Genomic DNA, 26,843 nt, shown 5'->3' with positions numbered 1-26,843 from the left:
ATAGCCATCATGCCTAGTAGCTGTTGATAGCCTTATCCACCATGAATTTATCTAGATCTCTTTTAAAGCCATCCCAGTTGTTGGCTGGCTATCACTGCCTCTTGTGGGAGCAATTTCATACCTACATCTTGTGGGTGTCGCGCCTCTTCTTCCAGAACAAACTTCCTCCCTCTTCCTCCCTCCTGAGTTTTACAAAGGCAACACTGAGACTAGAGGGAGACAGCTGACAGGCCGGAACACCACCTGGACTGTTTGTAAGTAGAAAGGCTGACAGGTCCCCACCTGGGTGAGCGCAGACTCAAGTTGGTGGGGCAGTTCCCCCACTTGCCCTAATGGAGCAGCATTCACCGCTAAAGATGATTTTCAGATCCACCAGGAAGGGAAAGGTTGCTTTGTGGCTCCGTGGGTAGAAGATGCTCCATAAAATTATCAAGGGGTTGAGGAGAGAGAATTAAGCAATTTCTCAGTCTCTCTATCTAAGTAGATCATGACAAGCAAAGCGATAAACACAACTATTAACTACAGCTGCACCTGCTGTAAGCAATTCCCCCAGCTCATTTTGGTTGGTAGAATTGTTTAAAAAAACAGAGAGAGAGACAGAGAGAGATAACAATAAAGTAAGAACTTCCAAGCTGCACAATTAACCTAGTGTGATGATGTTGTTTTCCTCCTCCAATCACTATATTAGCAGTGTTCAGAGTCTGTTATGATCATGGTATTTTTTTAAATAATAATCACTGCTGATTATTACTGCTTTTTTGCTGAAATCAAGGAGGGGTTGTTTTCTTCTGTAAATTGATATGTTTTTTGGAGAATATGTGACACATTCTGCATGAAATCAGCAAATACATGTAGTAAGTTAAAGTAATGGTCAGAGTAAAGTCAAATTGAGGGAGGGAGAGTACCCAAAAATTGAATCCCAAAATTGTTTAATCAGGTGCAGGTTAATTCCATTGATTCCAGTAGCAGTTGTCTCGTGCATATTTAACTCATGGCATGAGTGGAAGCTCAGAAAGTCGGAATTCAGAATGTGGTATTAGAGGTTTTGTGTACTGAGAAAAGAACCCATCTTTGTGTGTGTGAATTAGAAGTAAGCAAATTTCACCAGATCCATTTTTTTTCCTGGAAGGGATGTAGTGGTAGAGCATCTGTTTTGCATGCAGAAGGTCCCCTATTAAATCCTTGGCAATCTCCAAATAGGGCCGAGAGAAAGCCCTGCCTGAAATCCTAGAGAGCTGCTACCAGTCAGTACAAAACAGTGCTTCTCAAACTTCTTTTCCCCTCATGGACCACTTGAAAATTGCTGAGAGTTTTGCAGACCACTTAATGATATCCCTGCATGTTATAGCAATTGTAATGCACCGTGTTAGATGTTGCAGGATTTTTAATTGGATTTTTATTGCGTCTTTTATTTCATATTTTGAATTTTAATGTATTACAATTTGCATTCCATCAAATTCAAATTGCAATGCGATAAAGTTATAATATAAGAAATAAAAGAAGCACTGAAATACAATTAACAAAATATGAGTATTTAATGTTGACATGCCATGGACCACCTGAATGAAGCTTGCAGACCACTGGTGATCCAAGGACCACAGTTTGTGAACCCCTAGTGTAGACAACACTAAGCTAGATGGACCAATGGACTCAGTATAAGGCAGCTGCCTATGTTTATTTTTCTGTGGGTTCCTTCTGTTTGGCATTCCACTCCTCCTGAATTCCCATTTATTTGCTTCACTTATTTAGCACATTTCTATCTACCAGTCCATCTTCCATCAATGATATGTAACATCCCCAGTTTGCTTTTTTGCAGTGTTTTATCAGTGTGCACAATTGCACTAGTAGAACACCACACAGGAGGAGCCTTGATGCAATCATGCTTCCAAAGCAGTGCTTCATCAGTGTACACAAACTGTGACAAATTCCACATCCCAAGTGCTCAGTACCACATTTGGTGTGGGGTAGGGAATAAAGAACATTTCCACTTTGGAAACAAAATCAGATAACAGTTCAGCTACTCAAAATCTGAGAATTCTAGAAGCATCACTATTGCAAATAGAACAGTTTTCAAATTGGTGTTCAGGTCCCACTTAATCCTGCCCCCCCCCAGGTGCTAGGAAGTAAGTCCCATGAAAGCCAGTGGAACTTCTGAACAAGCATGATTAGGAATCAGGCTAAAAGAAACTGAATACTACATTATTTCTCATCTCTTAGAAACCATTTCCCTTTCTGTAGTATTTTGAGACATTCTTCCTGATTAGGAATAGAGATGGATTCAAGCTTTTCACTGGATTTGCTCCATGATCAGTACTAGAGTGGGAGTCAATGGCAGTTTTGAAGTCAGGATCAGACTCATGTCAAGATTTCCTCCCTCCCCTAAGGGAGTTTGGCTATAAAGGCAGAGACTGAATCTGGAGTTCTTATGAGGATGCAGGTGGGAGAGATGATGGAGCAGAGATTTTTGGAGCTCAGGTTGCAGCCGCTCAAGATCTGAGGGGAGGCCTTCAATATTTAATACAAAATCCAATATTTATTCCATGTTCAAACTGATTAGGCATTAGCTGAACAAGAACAGCACTGAGACAGCTTGTTTGAAGAGGAGAGAGTCATAAACTGTTAAAAAGACAACTATAAAAATTAAAGATAAATTCCAAGGGTAAATCTAAATGTCACAGAGGGAGCTGTTATCTGCATGCGTATGTTCCCCGTAATGAGTACTTATAATAGGTTACAGCAAAGTATGCCATGCTTGCAATGCTGTAGTTAAGAATCTGTCAGCAGTTCCTCTCGGAGTGTTGTCAGTCACATTATTGCTGCAGAGCAATCGCCTGGCTGACTGTGGTGCCAAGGGTATGGCTATTGTTTTCAGCTGCCCATCACCAACACACATACACAAAAGTCCCCTGAATAAGTTTGGAAACCTACTATCCATAGAGGTTTGCATAAACAGGTGGATCAAAATATCTCTGCATCCTCCTTTGGGCCTGAAGAATCTCAAAGGCACCTAACAGTGGGATGGATCCAGTCTAAAATTGTAATCCTATGCTCACTTGCCTGAGAGTGAGCCCCAATTGAATTTAATAGGACTTACTTCTGAGTAGAATTGTGGTTGTATTCAACTCACTTTTTTCAGAGTAGACCCACTGAAATTAATGGCCAAGACTAATGGGCAAGAATGCAGTTGCCTGATTGTTGACGTGTTCAAGGTGAACAGTTCATATAACACCAATCCCATTCCAGTTACACTGACTGCCTATATGCTTCTGAGCACAAGTCGAGTTGCTGGTTTTGACCTATAAAAGTGTTTACAGCTGAGGACTCCAATATCGTCTGGCACGCCTTTCCTGATAGGAACCTATGTGGACCCTTAGATCTTCTTCTGAGGCCCTCCTGCAGGTCCCCCCTCTGAGGGAGGCTCAGAGGGTGTTGACAAGGGAGAGGCCTTTTCAGTTGTGGCTACCCATTTATGGAATATGCTCCCTGAAGAGGCCTGTCTGGTGCCTTTCTTTACATCTTTTCAGTGCCATGTAAAGACTTACATTTTTTCCAGGCATTTGATAGACTGAGATAATGATGTCTGTTACTAGTATTCTGCCAAAGCTTCCAGTGGTTGTATGTGGGTGTTGCTGTTTTATTGATTTGTTGTTTTTGTTTTTGTAGTATGATGCATTTTTGTTTTTACTGAGACCTTTGGGTAACAAGCAACTAACACAGCTAATAAATAGTGATGCCATACTCTACTCTGAGTAAAGGTTGAATAGAACCTATGGAGTGGTATTCACTGCTAGTCTTTCTCAGAGTAGACCCACTGAAGTCAATGGCCATGACTAATTTAGGTCCATTAATTTCAGTGGATCTACTCTGAGTAGGACATAGCTGAATAAAACCCATGGTTAGGTTATGCACTGTAAGTTAGTTGAACTTCATTCCCACTGAAGCAGTAGGAGTTAAGCCATAACTAACTTGACCCACTGATCTCAGCAAGGCCTAAATTCAAGTAGCTTAGACTGCATTCATCCCAGTGTCAACAATATAACAATTATAAGAATAGCCACAGAAAGAAAAGGAATCTTAAGTGCATAGAGCGATATCCAACTAAACAGTTCCCCTAGTAGTCCAAGGACTTTTAGCAGTGCAGTAGAACTTCCCTACCTTCCACCTGGAGGACACCACATTGGCTACCCCTGCTTTACACATACTTCTAAAGAAGGTGGCCATGTGCCATATTTTACAGAGGACAGTCCTCAGTTTTGAAAAGTGGCAGTCCTCTATTTCAAGGCTATTTGAAGATAAGCAGCCATATAAAGGGAGAGTAAGCAGGAGCCTTGAAGTTGCCCATCAACCATTATCAGCACCTGGTTGGCAGATAAAGCAGGCCAACACGTCACCTGGCGTCTTCCCCACTATGGTGAGATGTACTGTATTTCTCTTTACAGTAACTATTACTAAATTTGTATCTATACATATACATTACAATATGCAAATTTGTAATCTTTTGTCTTCTTTTTTGGTGATGCAAATCATCATTTTCAACAATATGTAACTGACCTGCTAGCATTTCATCAGCAACTAGAATTTTCAAAAAGAAAATTAAAATGGAATAAATAAAAGCCGAGATTCACAGGACACTGCAGGACAACTACAAGGGATCATGACAAACTGAAAGCCTGTTTTAGTTGAACTTTTACCCAATTAATACTGAATAGTAGCCAGATTCTTTTCTCAAGAAACAAATCTGTGTAGTCTCATTATGTATGTTTAGCTAAGCAATATATATATAGTTATTTTAGTTAAGCAATATATATATATATATATTAAAAACACTATAGTTTATAATCACTTTTGCTTGACGCAAGACATGTAATTTACTTAGACTCACAAGCAAGAAGAGAAATGGTACATAGTGATATATAATATCTCAGGAGGGTTCTGACAAATTCTCACGATTATTGGCACAACTTCTCTGCCCTGCTCCCAAATGGGAAATAGATTCTGTGGCAGTTGAAATGTGTATTATTATAGTCCTTTAGTGATCCAGAATGATTCCCAGTAGGCAGAAAAAATATTCTAAGTATAGCAAAGTCTAAATTCTCAGATCTAAGGCTTTCCTGCTCAACCCCCATTTGATTCAGTCCCATAATATTTAAACTCTCCATCATTGTTTCATTAAAATAAATCAAATTGTATGTCATCAGGACTTAGTATGATTTCTTATTTCTGTATTGCTAAATACAGGCAAATGAGAAGATCTGGGACAGCATTATGATTCCCAGTTTAATTTATTGTTCCCAGTCAGACTTGGTGCCAGGGTCTAGCCCCTGCCTGGCAAAGTGCAGGCTGGTACTGACATCAGCACCAGTGTCCTCCACGTGGACTGAAGCAGGGGTCTGCAAGCCACCCGCTATTTTAAATTTCCCACAATGCCTTGACATAGTCTTGCATGATTAGGCTATTGTAGACATTGTAAAGTGGTGAACCACCTTCCATGAGGTTAAAGACTAGAATCAAGGCAACAGGTGGGCAAGTGAGCCTGATCCCCACAGCCCATATCAGCACTAGTGAGCCCTCCCAAGGCACTTGAGATCTTGGCAGGTGTGTAAATTTGTCCAGATGCTGATGCCAGCTCTGTCATCAGTATGTGTAACAGCAGGATTCTGTCCAGAGCTGAGTCCACTATGACCTCCTACAATCAAGCTTGGGAGATAGTCCTTTAGTATTGTTCTAGTCCAGAGGTAGAGAATCTTTTTCAGCCTGGGGACCTCATTCCCTTCTGAGCAACCTTCCAGGAGTCACATGGCAGTGGTTGACAGAGTCAGAGGCAAACGTGTGCAGAGCAACAAAGGGGTATTTTACCTTTATATAGCAGGCTAGTTTCTACACTCACAAATCCCCCTCTGTCCTCCACCCAGGACTGTGAGAAGCATTTTCAGAATTCCTGGAGTTTAGCCACAGGAGGAGAGTATTGCACTCAGGTCCTGCTTGCGGGCTTCCCACAGGCATCTGGTTGGCCACTGTGAGAAGAGGAAGCTGGGCTAGATGGGCCATTGGCCTGGTCTAGTAGGGCTCTTCTTATGTTCTTAAAGGACACATTCCAGCCAGGCACAAACACTCAAGAGGTGTGCAAAACATGGCCTGGGGAGAGGAGGTCTAGCTGGTGAGAGGGCATGGTATAGGAGGGCCAGGTAGAGAGGCTTGGAGGGCCACATTTGGCCACTAGGCCTGAAGTTCCCTACCTCTGCTCTAGTTCCTAGCAAATCAGCCTTTACACCTTTGTAGAGACTGGCCTTTAAGAATCATAGGGTGTAAACAGATGTTCTATGACAAGCGTGGCAGAGGTACTTTTTGCTGTTTTGTCTCTCGTTCCCTCTGAGGCAGAACATTGGTTAGCGGCTGTGATGTCATGAGTAGGGATGTGCTAGAATTCCACCCAATTCAGATTTGGCACCAAATCTTCCGTTAATTCACTTATTCACTATTGTTGCAGATTAGGTTTTTTCGTAGCCTTTTCCATGGCTATTTTTGAAAATAGGGTGGGTTTTTTTAAAAAAAATCTGCCTTTAAAATATTGATATAAAGAAAGAAACGTTTGTTGATTTTTTTCATTCATCAATATTTCCTTTCAACATATAGATATCAGTATCAATCTTTTTTGTGAGGGGGAAAAACAGATCAGTAGAAGCAGCAGCTAGTGGACAAAGAATGAATTTGAACTGATACCAACCTGTTAGGTTGAGTGGTTCCTAGTCATGAACTCCCCATCTCCTTGACTAGTGTGATTTTTTTCTTAATATGGCCAAGGATAAATACATAATGTGCTTCTTTTTTAAAAAAATTAATGCACCTGCCAGCCTGACTCACAAAGGAAGGGACAAAACTAGCAAGCTGGTCTAATATTTGATAAATGCTATGTAAGCTTGGTTGTTTCTTCCGCTGGAGCACTTATGTGCTGCTGAAGCCTTGCTTTTCTCCAATCAGCTGCAGGTGAAGTTAAAACAGAGGTTCCACATAGCACTTCGTAAAACCTATATTATTCAGCATGGCCCTTCCTAATGGCCAGGATCCTTCTATAATGTTTACTCACAAGTAACAGTGTCTTGCAATGTTAAACATTCCTCCTTTATAGGTTCTGCCTGTATTATTTCTTGTTCAACGCATTTGGAAGATTAGTGTGAATTACCCCTTGATTGCCCCCTAATTAGTGTGTGTGTGTATGTGTCTTTAATGATTCATTTACTTGATTTTTGTTCTTTTAATGTTGCAAAAATAGCATTTTGTTTTTGTTTTCCTAAAGGAAGACATTTTTTTTGTATCAAGCCCCACTTGTTGTTCATGCCTGATCTTTAATTCCCCCACCCATTCTCTCTCTTTTTTTTTAGCTTTAAATGAGCCTACCATAGACTATGGTTTCCAAAGACTCCAGAAAGTTATCCCAAGACATCCTGGTGACCCAGAGCGATTAGCCAAGGTAAAAAGTTCTCTCTCAACACAGTCTGTTGGTACTTAACATCTTTCTTTCTTTCTTTTGAAAATTGAAATCATAAATATTAAAACAAATATTGTACACATATCTAAATTTATGCCATTTTAGTTGACTGATTAATCCAGGGGCATACCATCCAGATGTGTGGACTACAACTCCCATCAGCCCCAGCCATTATGGCCAATGGTCAGAGGGATGATGGGAGTTGTAATCCAAAACATCTGGGCTGCACCATGTTGTCTACTCCTGGATTAGTCTATTAAAGCTCATATGATTAATTGACTAAGATTTCTTTAATCAGATAACACCTGCCTTAAATATCCATAAATGAAGTTCAAGGATCAAGGTAAGTACTGGAGGTCAAATTGGGTAATCCCCAAACAAATGAGAATGGGCAAAGGATGACCTCCAGTTGAATCTTACATACAACATCCTTTTACTATTACGCATAGTAAATGGCACAGCAATGGCCACTGTAACCTGTACAATTTCACCACTCTTAACTTCCCCATGCTGTTGAAAATTTCAATGAAAGAATCAATTGAATGAGACATTAAACAAAAATTATGATTTCTTGTGTGCTGTGAAATTTAATTACGTGCAAACCTGCTCTCCACATGTTTCACTGCCAGCACTGTTCTTCACACCAAAATCCTTATGTGTGTTAATTCAGAAGTAAATTCCATTGTGTTCAACGGGGCTTACTTCCTAGTAAGTGTGTTTGAAATTGCAGTCTTAGGCAGGTTTCCAATTCCAGCTGATTTCAGTTGGATTAAGATGAATAAAGAACTTCAGTGGGAACAGACCAGCTCATGATTCCTCCTAACCAGGGTAGAGTTTTCAAGATCAACATTGCCCTTTCCAGTCTCAAGTATCCGGGTTGGAGGAATAATCTTTAACTGCTGTGACTGAGAACATAAAAGGGTGTTTAAAGGGGGTATGGAACAATTTAAGGGGTTACTTATTTGAAGTTGCTTATTTAAAGGAAGTGTTCATAATAAGTGGGTAAAAACATCTGAATTTCAAAATTTTTCTAATGTGAGATGATGATGATGATTTTACTATTACTATAAAGCCACCAATGTGTATGACACTATACACAGTACAAGAAGACAGGTCTCTGCCCTGAAGAACTTACAATCTAAATTTCAACATAGGGAAAACAGAGGGAAATGGAGACAGAGAAAATACAGGGAATCAGTGTGTAGTTGCTTCAGTTGCACATGGTTAGGCTTGTCAGTTTGGCTTGGTGATGTACATATAGACATATTCAACAGTTATTAGGAAATAATAATTTTCCATGCATTTCTTTGACACCCTCCCCACACCCAGCATGGCAGCTCCTCCAAATGAGGAAGACCTGCAACTGGCATCATGCAAGTGATTTTTTCCAAATAAAGAGCAACCCCAAGGGAGGGGTTGATTTGCTGTAGCAGACACATGCAAGATGATGCTAAGAGACCCAGCAGTGTCCCATGTAAAGAGAGTGTGCATTCCATAATAAGTAGTACTATTGTGATTACAAATATCATAAATGCAAATCTGAATGATCCCATTTGCTATAGAATTGCAAGCTAATCCTTCTTTATAATCATTCATTGTGCTTCTTTCCTCCATGCAGGAGATGCTATTGAAAAGGGCAGCTGATCTAGTTGAAGCACTGTATGGAACACCACACAATAATCAGGTTTGAACACCTCTCCCTCTCCCTCTCCCTCTCTCTCTCCCTCTCCCTCTCTCTCTCCCTCTCCCTCTCTCTCTCCCTCTCCCTCTCCCTCTCTCTCTCTCTCTCTCTCTGTGCAGATGTTCATTGAATGTGTGTAGAGGGAGACAATGTAATACAGACATTTTAAAAATAGAGTGAAGAGAGGTTGGAAAGAGAGCTCTGTTGTGACTGATAGGTGGAGCTTGTAATTAGAGGGAGTGATTTTACCTGGAAAGTGAATCCCTTTTAGTTCTCTCTTCATCACCACCAAATTATTATGAACGATTGATTGACTGAATGAATGTATATACCTCCTTTCTGCCAAGGCCTCAAGGCGTTTACAATTTTAAAATACTAAAAGAAATAAATGATATAAAATGTAAAGTTGTACCTCTTGTGAGTGGCAGTCCGACTAAAGAAAGCCCTGATTTTGCCATTGCCAGTCTCCTGCACTCCCTCCCTCCCAAAGAATAGACAATGTCTGCTGCCCCTTCCATGTTTGCTTAGGATTTGTTTAGATTCCTTGTTGACATACCAGCAGAGATTATTGTATACAATCCAGACCATGGCTATGCACATTTTTTTTCATCAGTATACCCTCCACCTTCTTGGTCTTTTTAAAATTTCTCTTTGTGGAAGAATTCTTATAAATGACAATCTCCAACCTTCTAATGAGAAAGATGTCCTGGATGATGCTTTCAGTGGTTTGCATCTGCTTAGTCCTGTTGTTGATCACCTGCTGGTTGCCATTTTTCCTACCCAAGCTCCCAGAGCCCCGTCTCAATACACAGCACAGGAGAAGGAAGAGCAAGCTTTAAGGGGGCCTTCCACAAAAGTCCCTGGACTTATTTGTCTGCAGTTTGGGAGGTTTCTTACTCAGGAGCAACTCACTCATGTCTGCCATTTTTCAGACCAATTGTCCACAAAACACTAGGGGAGATGAAGTAATTTCTTTTTTACCCACCGCAAAACTGTAATGGCTGCCCTTGCAGGAAAACCATTATGACTATCCTTCTGAAATTTGTCAGGATTCATGCCCTCTGCCCAAAAAATAATCAGTGTCCAGTACAAAAGTCCCTAGAAATATTCACGTGTAAATTGGAAGGCTTTATCCACACTGAAGGGGCTACTATGCCTGTAAATGCTATCCACTGTTGTTAAAAGAAAAAACAGTTTTATCCTTTTCTTAAAAATTCTCAATATTGAATGGGTGTGGGGAAGTGAAGTAGGGGCCGTAAGCTGAACCTGGCAGCCTACAAAAGAACATAAAAAGAGCCATGCTGGATCAGATGAAATACCTATTCAGACTCCATTAGCATATATGTGAAACAAGGATATTTTTTGCCCCAGTGTTTAGCAGTTTACACTTGCTCACATTGAATCTAAGTTGGTATTCAACTGCCCTACGAAGTGCCGCAGACTGAGGCAGAATGTTTTCTGAAGTACAGAACTGGGAACTGGACAGAATCTTGTAGTGAGCGTCCACTCCTACTGATTGTCCCCTGCCACACGTACACACACATCAACATTCCGTGAACATCGGGTACAGGGTATTTGTTTCTTTTTCAATGTTTTATTAATCTGTCTGAAACTGAATCCACTGAGGTCTCTTCCTTATAGGGATGGGGAAGAAATTTGATTCAGTTCACATTTAAAAGCAAACCTACCTAATTCACACTTTTCAGAACACGCAAACCAAAATGCGGCCACCCTTTGAAATTTGTACGTCTCCAGATTTTGCAATGTAGTTCTTCAGCCAAGTTGTATGTACAAATATGTATATGAAAACAACTTACAAAAATTAATTATATTAGGGGAAATTGCTTTGCAAAAAACTGTATATTAGCCAAAAGTATGTATATTAGGAGAAATTCACACTAAAATCCCAATGAATTTTCATGAGGAGCTTTTTTTAAAAAAAAATGCAAGAACTCAACTTAAGATTGGGAAAAGGAGAAACTGAGAGAAACCTGAAATGGACAGATTCACCCATCCTATCTTTCTTTTTGCATGTAGGACATTATTCTGAAGCGAGCTGCGGATATTGCAGAAGCTCTCTACAGCGTCCCCAGGAACCCTGGTCAGATCCCTGCTTTGTCAAGCTCTCCAGCTCATAGTAGCATGATGGGCATCAACTCCTACGGCAGCCAATTAGGAGTCAGCATCTCAGAGTCAACACAAGGGAATAATCAAGGTAAAGATGCCAATATTAGAAACATGGAAATGCTTAGCTGTTTCACTTTTCTTTTTTTACTCTGACTTTAGTTGCAAATTAAGATGTTGAACGTCAAATGATCAAATGATTAAAGCATTAAAGTGTTTTTATAAAGTAAAAATGACACAGTGAACATATTCAATTCAAGTTATACATTGTTAAATATTATATACACACACATTTAACATACTTATTAAAATTGTCATTACTATAAATTATTAATAAATATAAAATATTATTTAAATGTTAAATTATAACAAATCACGCTTCAGTGACTTCTCCTCCTCCTTCCTTGTCTTCTTTCAAATAATACATTCCTTTCACTGAGATTTCTAATCCTTTTTTTTTTTTTTACATATTGTGTTGCTGGATTCCAGCTCTTAATTCCAACAGTTTAGCTTAGATGTTTCACTTTAGGAGTATGGCAGCTAGGGATGGGGGAGAATATCCACATTGATTATAGCACTCACTTCTTCCTCTGTTCTGGCCAGTTATTTCCCCAAAATAACCAGACTCCAGGCAAGGGAGTACGGTGCTGATAGGAAGCTCAAAGGAAGACAGGTGAACAGACTGTTTTTGTTTCCCTGAGCCTTCCCATTTTAGAGCATTCTCTTCAAATGCCTCTTCCGGCTTCATTTGTGAATAGGCCCCAGTGGTTACTAAGTATTTTTGGTTCACCATTAGAATATTTGTCCGTTTCCTCTGGGAGAACAGAATCATACAAATAGTTGTGAGAAGGGGACTTGTACTGGCATGGAAATACCACAAAGCCATAGAAACTTAAATACTGCAACTCCCACCATCCTGCGGCTGAGGGAGTTGTAGTCTAACAAGATCTGCAGAGCCACAAGTTCTCCATTCTCTGTTTTTGAAGGTTGCAATAATTGTCCTGCAGTCCCAAACTTGCTGTCCACCATGTCCAACATTCTCTATCCATCAGTGGTCAGCCAAAAAGCTCTGATAGTTCACCAGCAGGATCTGAAAGCAATAGCCTTTACCTATTCTTTATCTCCAGCATCCAGTATCCAGAGCCATACTGCTTATGAACATGGAGGTTTCATCTAGATATCCTGCCTAATAGCTGTTTATAGACCATCGACTGTGAACTTGTCTGTCTGTCTGTCTCTCTTGCAAATCACCCAAGGCTGGAGGGAGACCGTAGTACAGTAACGGAGAACCTCAGTCCCAGGCACCTCCAGGCTTCCATAACTGGCCCTCAGGACTCTCCCTCAGGCCACACCCCTCACTGCCCCTGCTCTGCACCCTCAAGTGCCTTTGCCTGGTTAGAATATGTCCTTGAACTGTGATAATGCCTCTTGCTTGCCTGGATAGAGATAATGTGTGTGGGGGGGGCATGTAGAAATTTGTGTGGCTGGAATTTGGCCTAATATAGAAAGGTAAGAATCACATCCATTGTTCCACCCACTTTTCAGCTCCCCACACAGACTGGTATGAAAACCCCAGAAGATTGGATGCAGCCCACGGCCCCTCTGTAGCTATACTTGAAGGTGGGGTACACATGCCCCAATTTCACCACTTTTAAACTGGTTTCGGGGTGGGCATTCATTTTAAAAAAAGAATTTTATTTTTTTACACAAATGAGTTCCAAATGAAAATCCACTCAACTCTCATCTGTTTAATTTGGAGCCCTGCTGGAACAATCTATACAGGTCACAGAGAGGTACCAGGAGGGGAAGGAGAGTGAAAGTCTGCCTGCCTATTTAAATCACTTATAAAATAGGGAACCTCTGTCCTATCTATCTGTCTGAAATGATCCTTTGGAGGGTGAATTGGTGCCTTAATCTCATAGCAATACAACAGAAAACATAGCAATACAACATTCAAAGGTCTGCTGGAAAATCCTACTGAAAGCAAAGAAAGTTTATATGATGTAGGTATTTTAATAGCAGATCTGATTTCTTTAAGGAATTTGCCTGAAAATGCCATACCTATAGGATGGAAAACAGCAAAGTTACAGGCAGCAGAAGATTGGCTGGGTCTCTCATTGAAACCAACAGCAATCAAAAACAAATGGGAGTTACAGAAACTAATGAATGAGTTCAAATCTCCAGTGCTATGAATACTAGTTTAATGAATGAATAACATTTAACTTGCCAGCATTCGATAATGAAAATGGAAGGAGTAACCAGACTAAGAAACAAAAACACCCTCTTACAGCTTTTTCAGGATATTCTGTTCTTTCGGAACCATGCCAAACCTGTTTAGTCAGTGGGGCAAAAAAGTTTAGTACGTTAGAAGTGATGCCTCTCAGAAATGACTTTCAATTCTCTTTAGAAGTATGTTAGACTTGAACTCTTGGTCCCTGTCCATTGGCCACCTTTGCTGGGGCTGATAGGAACTGTAGTCCAACAACATCAGAGATCAACATCTGCTCCAAGCCATCACTGATACTCAGGACTGTGAACTCCATAAGTATCTATTGTGTGAAGAAGTTTCTTCCTTTTATACTTTTGAAAAGTGTTTCTGCAATGGAGAAGCGCCCCCTGAATCTCTGCTGAAATCCTTGAGAAGATACAGCCTTGACCACAATTTGCAGCAAATCCCATGTTAACGTTCTTAACATTCAAAACATAAGTGCGCTAATTTTTTCCAGATCTCAACGCACCCTTTCACATTCTTTCGACAATCAGATGTGATCAGCAAAATGTACACATGTTGTCAAACAAAGGCCAGCAGAGCATGCTTAAGGGGTGAGAACCTGCAAGAGATCTTGCACAGTGTTCCTTGCGTCTTCAGGCATCTCTTTCTCCAGCACTCTGGAGCTGGTGTTCGTGCCGGCATTAGCACACTCGTTGGCAATGTGCCTTGAAAGAGCAGGCCCCTATTCTGGCAGTCACACCCCTGAAGCCACAAGACTAGCTCCCCCTAGAGAGTGACACAAGAGGAGATGAGGGAGAAAAGCGCAGGCTTATCTGGCAATTGTGTTCTTCAGCAACTGTTAGGAGGGCCAACAGGAGGTCACAACGAAGTGAGCAAGCTTTTTTGAGTTAACAGAAACATCAGGATACCCATCTAGTCTTAGATCCTGCTTTTTATTCTACATCAGGCACATGTAGCCTCCCACCCAAATTTAAACCAAAGCTGTCTGTGGCCACATCCGCACCAGGCCTTTATTTCACTTTGGACAGTCGTGGCTTCTCTCAAAGAATCCTGGGAAGTGTAGTTAGTGAAGGGTGCTGAGAGTTGCTAGGAGACGCCCTGTTCCCCTCACAGACCTTCAATTAGAGTGGCAGACTGTTAAACCACTCTGGCTGCTGGAGCTCTCTCAGTGGAACAGGAGTCTCCTCTCAGCACCCTTCACAAACTACACTTCCCAGGATTCTCTGCGGGAAGCCATGACTGTCTCACATGAAATCAAAGTCTGGTGTGGGTGTGACCCTCTGATTAGGCAAGCCCAGCAGCTGTGAGTCTGGCTTTTAGAACTCTGACAGTTGGTTCTTACTGTGCATGCCCGAAGTTATCATAAGGTTCCAGCCAAAATTTATTAAATTAATTAAAAATCATCTAGGCATTTTTTTAACTTTTAAACTGCAGAAGATGAAGGTCAGAGTATGGGGCAAGGTCAGTATTAGGATTACAGGTACTCTGTGAACATGGCTGATTTTTAATGAATTTCAACAGATTATGAGAACTCACAGAGGAAAAAGTCCAAAAGGGCTGTGCGGTTTTTTTCTCTCTTTTTAGACTTTGAACTCTCTATTCTCTCTGACTGTTTTGTGTATCGCCATGACAATTGAGAGGGTTGTTAAGCAAGTGTTTCTGAGTTCAGGACTATACGTTTTGTAAAGTTTTGTTTTGAAATGAGCTTATGGGAAGCATCAGGATGGCATGGGGGTATTTTCAATTTAACATGCGGAATGTGAAAAATCCACGCTGGCTATAGTATACAGTATATAATAATCTGCACTTTTATACGAATATATCAAGGCAGTATACAGCACATTAAAAAATCATCAGAAAGCAACCATAAAAATGTCAATAAAAATCTCAATAAAACATCAATAAGTTCAACAGTGGTGCAGGCATTCTCCTATACACCTCGCCCAGAATGCCTGGCTCAGGAAAATGACCCCCCCTTGGGACTTTCTCAGAGCAAGGCAAGGTGAAGCAGAGAGGAGGAGTTGGAGGCAGCAGCAAAAAGCCTTGCCTCGCTGGGTGCACAATAATGAGGTGAATGGAGGGTGGGGAGTTGCCACTTGGGTGCCCCACATAACCTGCTGCCTGAGATAATTATTGCATTCCACCCCATTATTGAGCTGGCCATGTTGTGGGAACCCAAGATTTGCAGACGTCCCACCCAAATTGGGGAATATTCAGTGACTTTCAAGGGCTGGGCAAATTTTACTAAATTTTACCATTTGTGGGGAGAACGACTTGACTTACTTATTTATTAGATTTATATCTCGCCTATCAGTAGGAGCACTGGAGCTTTGTGTGATTTTACATACCTGGAGCTTTGTGTGATTTTCAATATTTCATGTGACTTTCTTTTCTTTTGCTATTGGTTAGTTAATACTCCCTGCTGTGGCCATTACTTTTTATTACTGATTTTATAGCTTCGTTCTTTGTTAGATTCAAGATCAATTAGTTATTTCTGATTGTTTATTTACTTCTATGCAATCATCCCCTTGCAGGATGACAGTGATGATACTTGGGCTGTGTGCAGGCCCTCCCAATCCACCCTGTGCTGACATGGGGACCACCTGCCCCACCCTGGATCTGTCCCCAATTTGGGGCAGGTTTAAGGGTTTTTCAATCCTATTTTAAATATATAGTCAGGAGTGGGGGGGGGAAGGAGGAGACTCTGCAATTCCTTCTCCCCAATCCCCAACCAAGAGCAGGTGGGTTTGATCCTTCAGGGAGGATGAAGGAGCAGCAACCAGCACCATGCACGTTTGAATCCTCTGCTTTCCAACTCATAAGCAGGAGTCCATCCTGTGGTGCTTCAGAGGGCAGGAAAAAGGAGAGGCCAGGCAGGAAAGGCATCCACCACCCTTACCTTCTCCCATGAAGACACAGCCACTTGGTAGGTCCCTCCTTTTCGTGGTTTCTCCTTCTTCCTGCCCACACCTGCCTCTCCTTCCTATATCCTGCTCCCTGACAGCCTCTAATTGCTCTGGACCACCCAACCCAGCCCACAGCATTCTGAGGCTATGTCAGCCCAACCCGACCAGTGCCTGGATCCCCCCAAATCAGCCTGATTCAGTTCAGGACCCAGGACTTGGCCAAATCCAGTGCCCAGCCCTAACTGATCCCTCGAAGGTCTCCAAAATGTAGAAGTGTCCTTCTGTATTTTGTATTTTCAAATTTAAATAAAGCATACTGTAATGAGAGAGAGACAGAAAAGAGTATATTAGGAGAATTTGCATGAAGATGCTGATGAATTTTCCGGAGGACTTGTGTGTGTGTGTGTGTGTGTGTGTGTGTGTGTGTGTGTGTAAACAAAGAGTCCCAAATGATGTGGAAATGTGGAGAACTGAACTTAAGATGCGAAAAATGAGAAGAGAGAAATCAAAATGGTCAGATTCCAGTGCAATTAAATGGACCTAGATTAGTAATTCCTATTAATTTCAGTGGGTCTGCTCTGAGTGTAATTAACATTGGATATAACCCAGTGTATCCATGAGAATGAAATAAAATAATTCCCAGGGCATTCCTGGGGGGCAGGGAGTTTGCTGATCCCATTGTGGTCTATGGGAGAGTATCCCCCTCCCACTTGAAAAAATGTTTCCAGGAATACCACTACTTCATGACGTTCAGGGGTATTTGGTCCCAGGAACATGGCTGGGCTGCTGTGAGCTTCAACTGGTGGCAATATTTGGTGGAGGGAATAGAATATTCCCACCGCCTGAAAGTTGAAGACTATCATACTTTTGCCAAGGGAAGAAACATCAGACACTTTATAATTAAAGGCAAGACAAAAAAACCATAAAATTCCCCCCACTGCCCTGCTGTCTGCTGTGGATTACTTCCAGAGCCCCCTGAAACCTCTGAGATTTAGCTGGGCCTAGGACTAGTTTCTAATCTGTACTAAGATTGGCTCCAGTGGAATCTATGTCAGCAGAGAAATTCATGACTGAGAGAGATCATTCTGCTGTCCTCATCTGGGGCACTCAGCGCATGTTTATTTCTTGTAGGTTACATCCGCAACACAAGCAGCATCTCCCCCCGAGGTTACTCTTCCAGCTCAACCCCTCAGCAGTCTAATTACAGCACCTCCAGTAACAGCATGAATGGCTACAGCAACGTCCCTATGTCTAACCTGGGTGTTCCTGGCTCTCCTGGATTCATTAACGGCTCTCCCACAGGATCTCCCTATGGCTGTGAGTAGTCTTCCCTTCCCTTCCATTTAGCTGACCTTTGGTTTGACTTAAGCCAAGAGGCAATCTGCCAGAAAATACTTGTCTCCCCCCCCCCCACACACACAATACTGTCTGGGGTGGTGCTTGGAAAGGTTTCCCAACTCTGCAATTGCAAATGGAGCAAAGAGCTGCTGTGGAATGAGCCTACCAGGGCACATAGCTGCTTCTGCCTTCTTTCTTGCATTTATATGCCACACGTGTTGTGTCATGGCTAAAGCTATGCAGGCCTGGTGTCAACATTTTGCATCAATGGGAAGCTGCCAGGGCCCCAGCTAGGGATAGGAGAGAACTTTGATCCAATTTGCATTTCAAACCAAATTGATCAAATTTACACTTTCTGAAATGCCATGAGAACAGAAACACAGCCATCCTTTGGAATTCACACTTAATCGAATTTTGCATTGCAGTTCACCAACCAACCAATCCTTACAAAAATGCATGTGTTAGGGGAAATTGCGTATACAAATGAATATATGAATACTAACATGCAAAAATGCATCATTTGACAAGAAACGGCTTGCAAAAATGTGTACATTAGTCAAAACTGCCTATAAAAATGTGCTTACAGTAGGGCCCCGCTTTACAGCGTTCTGCTTTAAGGCGTTCCGCTGATGCGGCAGCTTTCATTTTCAATTTTAAAGGTATTTTTTGCTCTTTTGTGATGTTTTGCACCGTTTTTGCATCATTTTCGCACGACGCGGCCCATTATAGTGAATGGGGTTCCACTTTACGGCGATTTCCACTTTACGGCGGGGGTCCGCCTGTATTAGGAGAAATTTGCACTAAAATGCTAGGTAATTTTCATGAGGATTTTTAAAAAAAAAAATGCACAAATTGCTGCAGAAATGTGGAAAGCTGAATTTAAGACTAGAAAAATGAGAAACGGAGGGAACCAAAATTGACAAATCTTTCCATCCCTAGCCCCAGCATGCTGGCAGGCAGGGCGCAATGCTGGTGCCTGGAAATTAAGTTCTAATTTCTAAATTTGGATCCACTTAAGGTCCATGCATACACTGCCTAACTCTGGCCTATCAACTTTCATTGGATTCATCACCCTGGTTGTATTTGCTCAGTAGCAAACTAATGGAACAGGAAGGAAAACACAACTTTTTAAATATATGCTTATGATTGGCACTTTCTCAGAAAAAGAAGCTTTGTGGGAACCTGGACCATATCATGATTGTGGCACCCTTTTTCTGCATTTTTTTTTAAAAAAAATTCCCCATCCAGCTGCTATTTGCCCTCAAATATTTGTCCTATTTATGTCCAATCATAAATTATTTCAAACCTATTTCCACATAGATCTGCAAAAAGATCTGCACAGACATTTGTATTTAAATATGTATTTTATAACAAAATATGCCTTGCAGTGTATATATTATATCAAGGTATGTATTTCTAAACTTTTCAGATACTTGTCTATTCAGAATAGACCCACTGAAGTTAATGGACATGACCAATTTAGATTCAATAATTTCACTAGGCCTACTCTGAATAGGACTTAGTTGAATACAACCCACATTGTCCTAAAATACACATTAGTAATGCATTTTGGTACTTTTTGGAATTATTGCAAATTTGGAGAAGTGGGCATCCAAAGGAAAATCATATTTTAATCCGCACATTCGTCTGGGAGGTTGCAGATCAGGGCTGTTCACATCAGTAATCACAAAAATCAAGTTCCCCAAGCATCCCTACTTTCCAGTAATCATCATCTTTGGGGAAAATAGCAGCTGGGGGGAGGGCTATTTTTAGTGGGAAAACAGGGAGGCTCCTTCCTCATGTGCCATGGGCCTGAAAGTGGAAGATGGCTCAGTGTTTAGCACACTTTTAGAAATGCACCGCCCAGCATGGCTCAGAGGGAAGAAGCTATCCTTCAGGCCTGCTTACCTGGCCTTGCCATCCCATGAGCCAGCATGACTGCTGATTGGCTCCCAGGGACTGCTGCGAATCATGGTGAGGTCAGATCTAGGAGAAGAGGGAAACACAGAGACGTAGGAAGCTCCCTTATATTGAGTCAGACCATTGGTCCATCTAGTTCATCATTGTCTGCTCTGACTGGCAGTGGCTCTCTAGGATTTATTTGGAGATGCCATAGGGGACCTTCTGCATGCAAAGCAGATGCTGTGCCACTGAGCTATCACCCTTCCACACCAGTGCTGTGGAGTGGGGACCGTGCTTAATGCAACCCTCCCTCCTTAATGGCAGGGAGCTGTATCTTCATAAAGTAAATGTGTAGTTTAAGCCTAACAGTTACTTGAAAGTCTTCCAGCATGGAAAGTAAGAGCTAGGATATGATCCCAAGATGAAGTAAGATGGTCAAGAAGGCCCTGATTCAGAGATCTGGCATAAATATCAAGGACTATATCCATCATTATCTATTTGCTAGCCCAAGAGCTCTTATGTTAGTGGATGAGGGAGTTTTAGTGTTGCGCAACAGAGGGACCCAATGCAACAGCTGCTCTAGTAGAAACTTGTTGTGCCACAGATTTCACAATCTATTGTGCAACCAAGTTACCAGCAACCTGCTGATGCATTCTCTTGCGTAGCAATGGTCCAGCTGGCCCAAAACATTTTTCCAGTGGAATAATATACCGTCACGGGACATTGTGGGGAATTTAAATGGCAGCTCTGATCAGGATGCTTGGGGGCCAGAAAGTGCTTTACGCTAGGCCTAGCAATGTACCCAGAGTTGGCATAGGAAGCTGCCTTCTACTGAGTCAGACCATTGAGTATTTTCTGCACCAACGTGCAGTGGCTTCCAAGGGTTTCTCCGAACATACATGTTTACATGCAATTTTGCCCAATATGCACATTTGATATAATGCATTTTATGTCGTTTTCACAAATATATGCATATTTATGCACACTTTCCCCTAGTACAGCCTAGTGCAGTATGATCCTTCTCTCCAAATGTTCTCTCCAAGACAAAACAGATGAAGAGTTGGGACATACTTGTGACACCCCAGTTCGTATATAACGTTGGAGTGTATACCGATAGCAGTTGGCATGGTGGAGTAGTGGCACTCAACTGACCTCCGGTCAGTCACTTTGCTGCTGCTGACTGGGAGGCAGAGGGGGAGAGAAGTAGTGGCGAGGCCAGCATGGTTCAAATGCACTGTGCCAACCTCACTGCCACTTCAGTCCACACCCACTACCTTCTGGTAAGTAGCAATGATGTGACCAGCTTGAAGTCAGGTGAGTGCCACTACCCCACCATGCTATTCACTGCAGGGGCATACACAATTGGAGTGTATGCTTTGTCCTCCAGTCTCTACTAGGGAAGGGGGAGGAGTTCGATTGAGATTTCATTTAAATCTCCCTAATTCACATTTTCCAAAACAACATGAGAACTGTCCCGGCTCCCAAACAGAGAAGCAGACTCAGGATTCTGAGTTTGGGTTTTTTTTGCATAAACCTTTGTTCCAGAAATCAGAACAGAGATCTAGCAATTAGGTCTAAACTGGGATTTAAATAGGAACAGGCATACTAGACACTGGAAGCAACAGCAGACAAGCTGTAGCAACAGCAATTACAAGCAATGGTACTTCTATATATACAGAAATAGGGCAGGCACTTAACACTATTAAGTGGGCTCCTGCTGGGAGGAAGGACGGGATATAAATAAAATTAAATATAAAAATATAAATAAATAAAATATTAATTCAGGCTCTTCTGCACATGAGCTGCAAGGTGGGGGCTACAACAGGGGGATGGACGAAATTCGGCTACTTGTAACTGCCTCTTCTCTATCCTCCACAACCTTGGAGACATGCCAGTTTCTGACTCTGCTGAGGGTAGAGACATGTTTGCTGTTATGCCAGTTTTAATGCATCTCTACTCTTTTCTCAAAATGGAGGCACACGATGCTGATCAAACTCCACCCCTTTTTCTCTTAAAACCTTGTCGGATCAGCTCCAGTGAGTTGTTTTTTTTTTTTAATCAGCTTCAGGGAGCTTTCACAACTGATTGGTAAATCGATCCCTTTGTCTTCCAGGTGTGGCCAATGGAAACACTTTGCTGCAGGCTCAGGTAGAGATAGTGATTGGCCCAATGCTTTGCTGTGGGTGGTCCTGAAAGGTCTGAAGGCAGCAGTGGGGAAGGGAGATGTGGCCTGAAGTGTCAATTCAAAACACAGCCAGAAAAACCATTTTGGCTGCTTTCAAGCGACAAGTGTGCCCACAGCCAGAGTTGTTTTCATTTTCCTCTATCTGAGAAGTTCCAAAAAAACATTGTCAGCACTTATATCTTTTGCCATTAAACTTGTCCTTGATGCCTGGAGAGTGTCCTCACCAGTCAGATGAGACAAGGAAAGGCTGTCTGAACCGTCCTCAGTAACTCCAGCAGGCGGCTTTGAGGCTTCTGCAGACATATCCTCTGTACTCCCCCACCCGATCTCTTTCATCAGTGCTGACAATGTCCTCTCCAATGTTAGTAACCCCTTTTCCATTCTCCCAACTGTGCCAGATATTCTCTTTGGGGCACATGACAAGAAATTAAACACATCCTCCAAAGTTCACATTGCTCCAAATTATGCAATGCCATGCTCCAGCCAACCAATATGTACACAAATATACTAAGGCAGCATTTCTCAATGTTTGTGTACCCAGATGTTGCTGGATTATAATTGCCATCATTCCTGACTACTGGCCATGCTGGCTGGGGCCGATGGGAGTTGTAGTTCAGCAACATCTTGAGGGCCACAGGTTAGAAAAGTGTGCTAAGGTAAAGAGTTCATACAATGCATATATTAGTGAAAACAACATAAAAATGCATTAAATAAGGGGAAATTGCTCTGCAAAAATGTGTATATTAGGCAAAAGTCACACAAAAATATGCATATTATGAGAAATTAGCACTTTATGGTGAAGAATTTTCATGAGAATGTTTATTTTTTTAAGATTGGACAAATGAGAAACTGAGAGAAATGGAAATTGACAGAGTCACTCATTCGTAGTCTCTGCCATTAGCCACATCCACTAGCCCAGAAAGTTCAAGTATCGGCCATCAATCCTTCTAATAACAAACTCAGGTGGTGAGTGCTGGCAGGATATATACACACCTACACACACACACACACACACACACATGGAATATACGCTGGAACCCTGCACAGGAGCTGCCTTGTTAGAAAGTGAGGATATACTGCAGTGTTTTGTTGAAGGTCCCACTTCTTTGCTTTAATGGCTGTTCTATCTGCCTGTCCTTAGGAAAAGTGTCCCAGGACACTTAGGAGTGTCTGTAGCAGAGCTAAGATTAAATGCAAACCTTCCATGTCCATGTTGAGGTCATTTCATTTAAGACAGCCATGTATTAACCACTGACAATATTTAATTGTTTTCATAAAATCTCTCCAGCCCACGTTTCAGAATGAGAACATCTTGAGGTTTTGTTTTTTTTAAATACTACTAATAATAAGTTGTCTGTTTGAAAGAGTCGCCCTCCAAGAAAGAAATTTGAAACATCTATTTCTGTTGCACAGAGACTTTAAAAATGGCCAAACAGATGTTTGGTGGATTCTTTTTAGGGGGAAGAGAATCTTACAAACTCCACTTCCTGGCTAAGTTACGCGTGCCAAGTTTCAGCTCCAGGGAAAAAGAGAAAAAAATTACAGCTGAGTTATAAACCCCTGACAATAAGGGTTTACAATGAGATGCTGACAGATACCTAAAAAAAAAAATTAAAAAGGAAATGTGCAGGCTCTGAGAAGAATATGTGCAGAGTAAAACCCAGCTGTGATTGTGTGGGCATGCTGTGGATTTGTGAAAGCAGAATGAATGTTTATGCCAGTTGGATCCCAAAACAGATTCCCAGGCTTCCTTCCTTCCAGTTTGGACCATTTCCCTCCCAGCTTCTGAAATCTCCTTCAAAAACACCAAAAACACCCTCTAAAATATTGGTCTTTTTTTATATCCTGCAGCATTTGACAGGTGATGATAGGGGCATCTTTATTGTTGTTTTACACTTAAAGTTCAATCACACATTTATGTCACTTGACGTGAAGTATCGCATTGTCCCACGTGTGCCCACTCAACCACTTTGATATGCAGAACTATCGCTTTTACAAGTGCCACATAATGTTAGTACGACACATCAGTCCTTCAGTGTAGGAGCACCTACTCTCTGGAACTCCCTGCCTATTAATCTTAGGCAGGGCCCTTCACTGTATTGTTTTCAGTGCCTACTTAAAACTAGTTTGTTTAGACAAGTCTACCCAAGCATGTAATTTTATTATCTAAATTTGTTTTAAAATGGCTGATTTTATCCATATTTTGATGAATTTATCTCTACTTGTTCTAAATGTTTCATTTTATCCATTTTCTAAAATATTTTCTGTGTATTTTTTGTAAACTGCGGAAGGGAGGAATGCAGGGAGACCAACAATACATGGAACCAGAGCCAATGACAAGCAGAGCCAACCAATTCTAATTTTGTCCCCCTTCCTGCTGAGTTCCACAAGGGCAACACTGAGACTAAAGGAGGGAGCCAATAGGCAATGTCTCCAACCTGGTTGTAACTAAGAAGGAAGGAGATCCCTATTCCCATCACAGAGCTACAATTCCCAGAGTGCCCTGGGAAGAGGGATTGATTGTTAAACCACTCTGGGAATTGTAGCTCTGTGATGGGAATAGAGATCTTCTAACAATTCTCAGCAACCTTAACAAAGTACAGTTCCCAAGATTCTTTGGAAGAAGCCATGATGATTGAAGTAGTATCATACTGCTTTAACTGTATAATGCAGATGTGGCCATAGAAAGGTTGTGGCAGCACACTGAAATGCCAAGAAAAAAGGTCATTCAGGCCTCCTGGGAAAGAGAGTTCCTCCTACTAGATGCCACAGCCTAAATGGCTCTATCCCATGTCCCAGCCGACCAGGCCTTCAATGAAGACTGCAGTGGGCAGACAGTCTCCTATGGGAAAAGTGTTTCCTTCAAATATCCTTGTAGCATCAGTCAGATGGACCTTTATTTACTTCTGCTCCATCCTTCTAAGATCTTGTCCTCTCCGTAGTAGAAGGTTGTGGTGTGGAGAAACTTTCAGCATCCTTAACAATTCCAAGGATTCTTTGGGGGAAGCCATGATATGACCGTTGGAGTGGTATAACAGTGCTTTATATGTATAGTGCAGATGGGGCCTACACATATCCAGGCAGAACACCTGAACAGGGCTATGGAAACCCAAGAGCTGCTGCTCAGAGGATCACAGTCCTCATCGGCCACACCTTAAAATGCTCTTTGGATTGTCAATTGGTGTGAAGTTGGGAAGGAAAGAGGAGGTGTGCATTTTCTGATCCCTCCCAAAATTCCTATTGATTCTAATGGAATTGATTTTCTTTTTTCCCCTGCGCATCCTTAGTGATGTCTTCAAGTCCAACAGTCGGCTCCTCAAGCACTTCCTCCATCCTCCCATTCTCCTCCTCTGTCTTTCCTGCTGTCAAACAAAAGAGTGCCTTTGCTCCCGTCATCCGACCCCAAGGGTCCCCTTCCCCAGCTTGCTCCACTGGCAATGGAAATGGGTTCAGAGGTAAGTAAAAACTCAATTTTCTTCTCTCCCCCCCCCAGCGATGGATGAGATTTCCATTCAGTTCACATTTCAAGCTGAATTTATCAAATCCACATTTTCCAAAGCAATATGAGAACCGAAACACAGCCATCCTTCAAAATTCACACTTATTTGAATGTTGCAATGCAGTTTGCTGACCAATCAGTGTTTACAGAACTTCATATGTTAGGGGAAATGTGCATAAAAATGAATATATGTGAAAGTAACATACAAAAATGCATTATATGATGAGAAATGGCTTGCAAAAATGTGTACATTAGTCAAAAACCCCTACAAAAGTGTGTTTTATTAAGAGAAATTTGCAATGAAATGATAAAGAATTTTCATGGAGATTTTTTTTAAAAAAACACAAATTGCTGCAGAAATGTGAAGAACTGACTTTAAGACTGGGAAAATGAGAGGCTGAGATAAACTGACAGATCTTTCCATCCCTACCTCCCCCAACACCCATGCATACTACATGCTTTGTCTCATAGACAGATGCAGAAGCAATGGAGAATAAGCTAAGAGCTTGCAGGTTCCTGATGTACAAGCAACACCCTTGGAGCTTAGCTAAATGTATGCATTTATGTATGTAGAATGTATGTAGAAATGCTCCTTAGGAACATAGGGCTCTGCCTTATACTGAGTCAGACTCCAGGTACATCTTGTTCAGTGACATTTACATTCACTGGCAGCAGTTCTCAAGGGTTTCAAGACAGGGATCTCTCCCAGCCCTACCTGGAGATGCCAGGGATTGAACCTGGGACCTTCTGCATGCAAGGCAGATGCTCTGCCAGTGAGCTATGGCTCTTCTACAGATTAGCTATTAACAGACCCAACCCACCCATTGCAGGTTGAGGGTCTTAGGAGCACAGGAAGCTGCCCTATATTGTGTCAGATCATTGGTCAGTCTTGCTTAGTGTTGCCTATGCTGACTAGCAGTGGCTCTCCAGGGTTTTAGGCAGGAGTCTCACTATCCTAACTGGAGATGCAGGAGATTGAACCTGGGACTTTCTGCATGCAAAGCAGATGCTCTACTACTGCACTACAGCCCTTCCCCATAAAATTACGTTTCCCCTTAAAACATAAGAGATGTATGATATGCAGGTCCTTGTCGGTGGACCTGTTGGGGCCCCCCTTCCTCCACTATTCTTCTAGAGCCTCTCTCTTATTTTTCAGTTTTGCTTTGCTTTTACTTTTTACCGTTTTGCACCCTTTTCTTTGTGGTGATATAGAGGAAGGCAGAATTCAAGCAATATCTTTTCCAATTGCTCTGTGGGAGCCTAACTATGCATTATGTGAAATGCACCGAGCATAAAGGATGGAGAAGAAATTCAGTCCAGTTCACATTATAATGCAGAACTCCCTACTTCATACTTCCTGAAACAATACATGAACCTAGATGCAGCTACCCTTTGAAATTTCACCTCTCCAAATTTTGCACTACATTTCCCCAACCCAAAAAGTGTGTACAAAAATGTGTATATTGCAAGGAAAGTGTGCATAAAAATG

General features: G+C 41.7%; 1 protein-coding gene across 6 annotated transcripts in view; it reads left to right on the top strand.

Annotated features, from left to right (window-relative positions):
• EBF2 (EBF transcription factor 2) overlaps nt 1-26,843 on the top strand; it is a 378,097-nt gene that overhangs the window by 329,605 nt on the left and 21,649 nt on the right. For all 6 annotated transcript variants that reach the window (XM_061592314.1, XM_061592315.1, XM_061592317.1 and 3 more), the window contains 5 exons: nt 7,380-7,468; nt 9,105-9,170; nt 11,205-11,382; nt 17,562-17,747; nt 25,143-25,310. In XM_061592314.1, the coding sequence (XP_061448298.1) occupies nt 7,380-7,468; nt 9,105-9,170; nt 11,205-11,382; nt 17,562-17,747; nt 25,143-25,310 (687 nt within the window). The remainder of the gene's footprint in view (nt 1-7,379; nt 7,469-9,104; nt 9,171-11,204; nt 11,383-17,561; nt 17,748-25,142; nt 25,311-26,843) is intronic.

The sequence above is a fragment of the Rhineura floridana genome, chromosome 12, assembly GCF_030035675.1.
Source record: "Rhineura floridana isolate rRhiFlo1 chromosome 12, rRhiFlo1.hap2, whole genome shotgun sequence".
NCBI lineage: Eukaryota > Metazoa > Chordata > Lepidosauria > Squamata > Rhineuridae > Rhineura > Rhineura floridana.
This window is presented reverse-complemented; position numbering and strand designations above follow the sequence as displayed.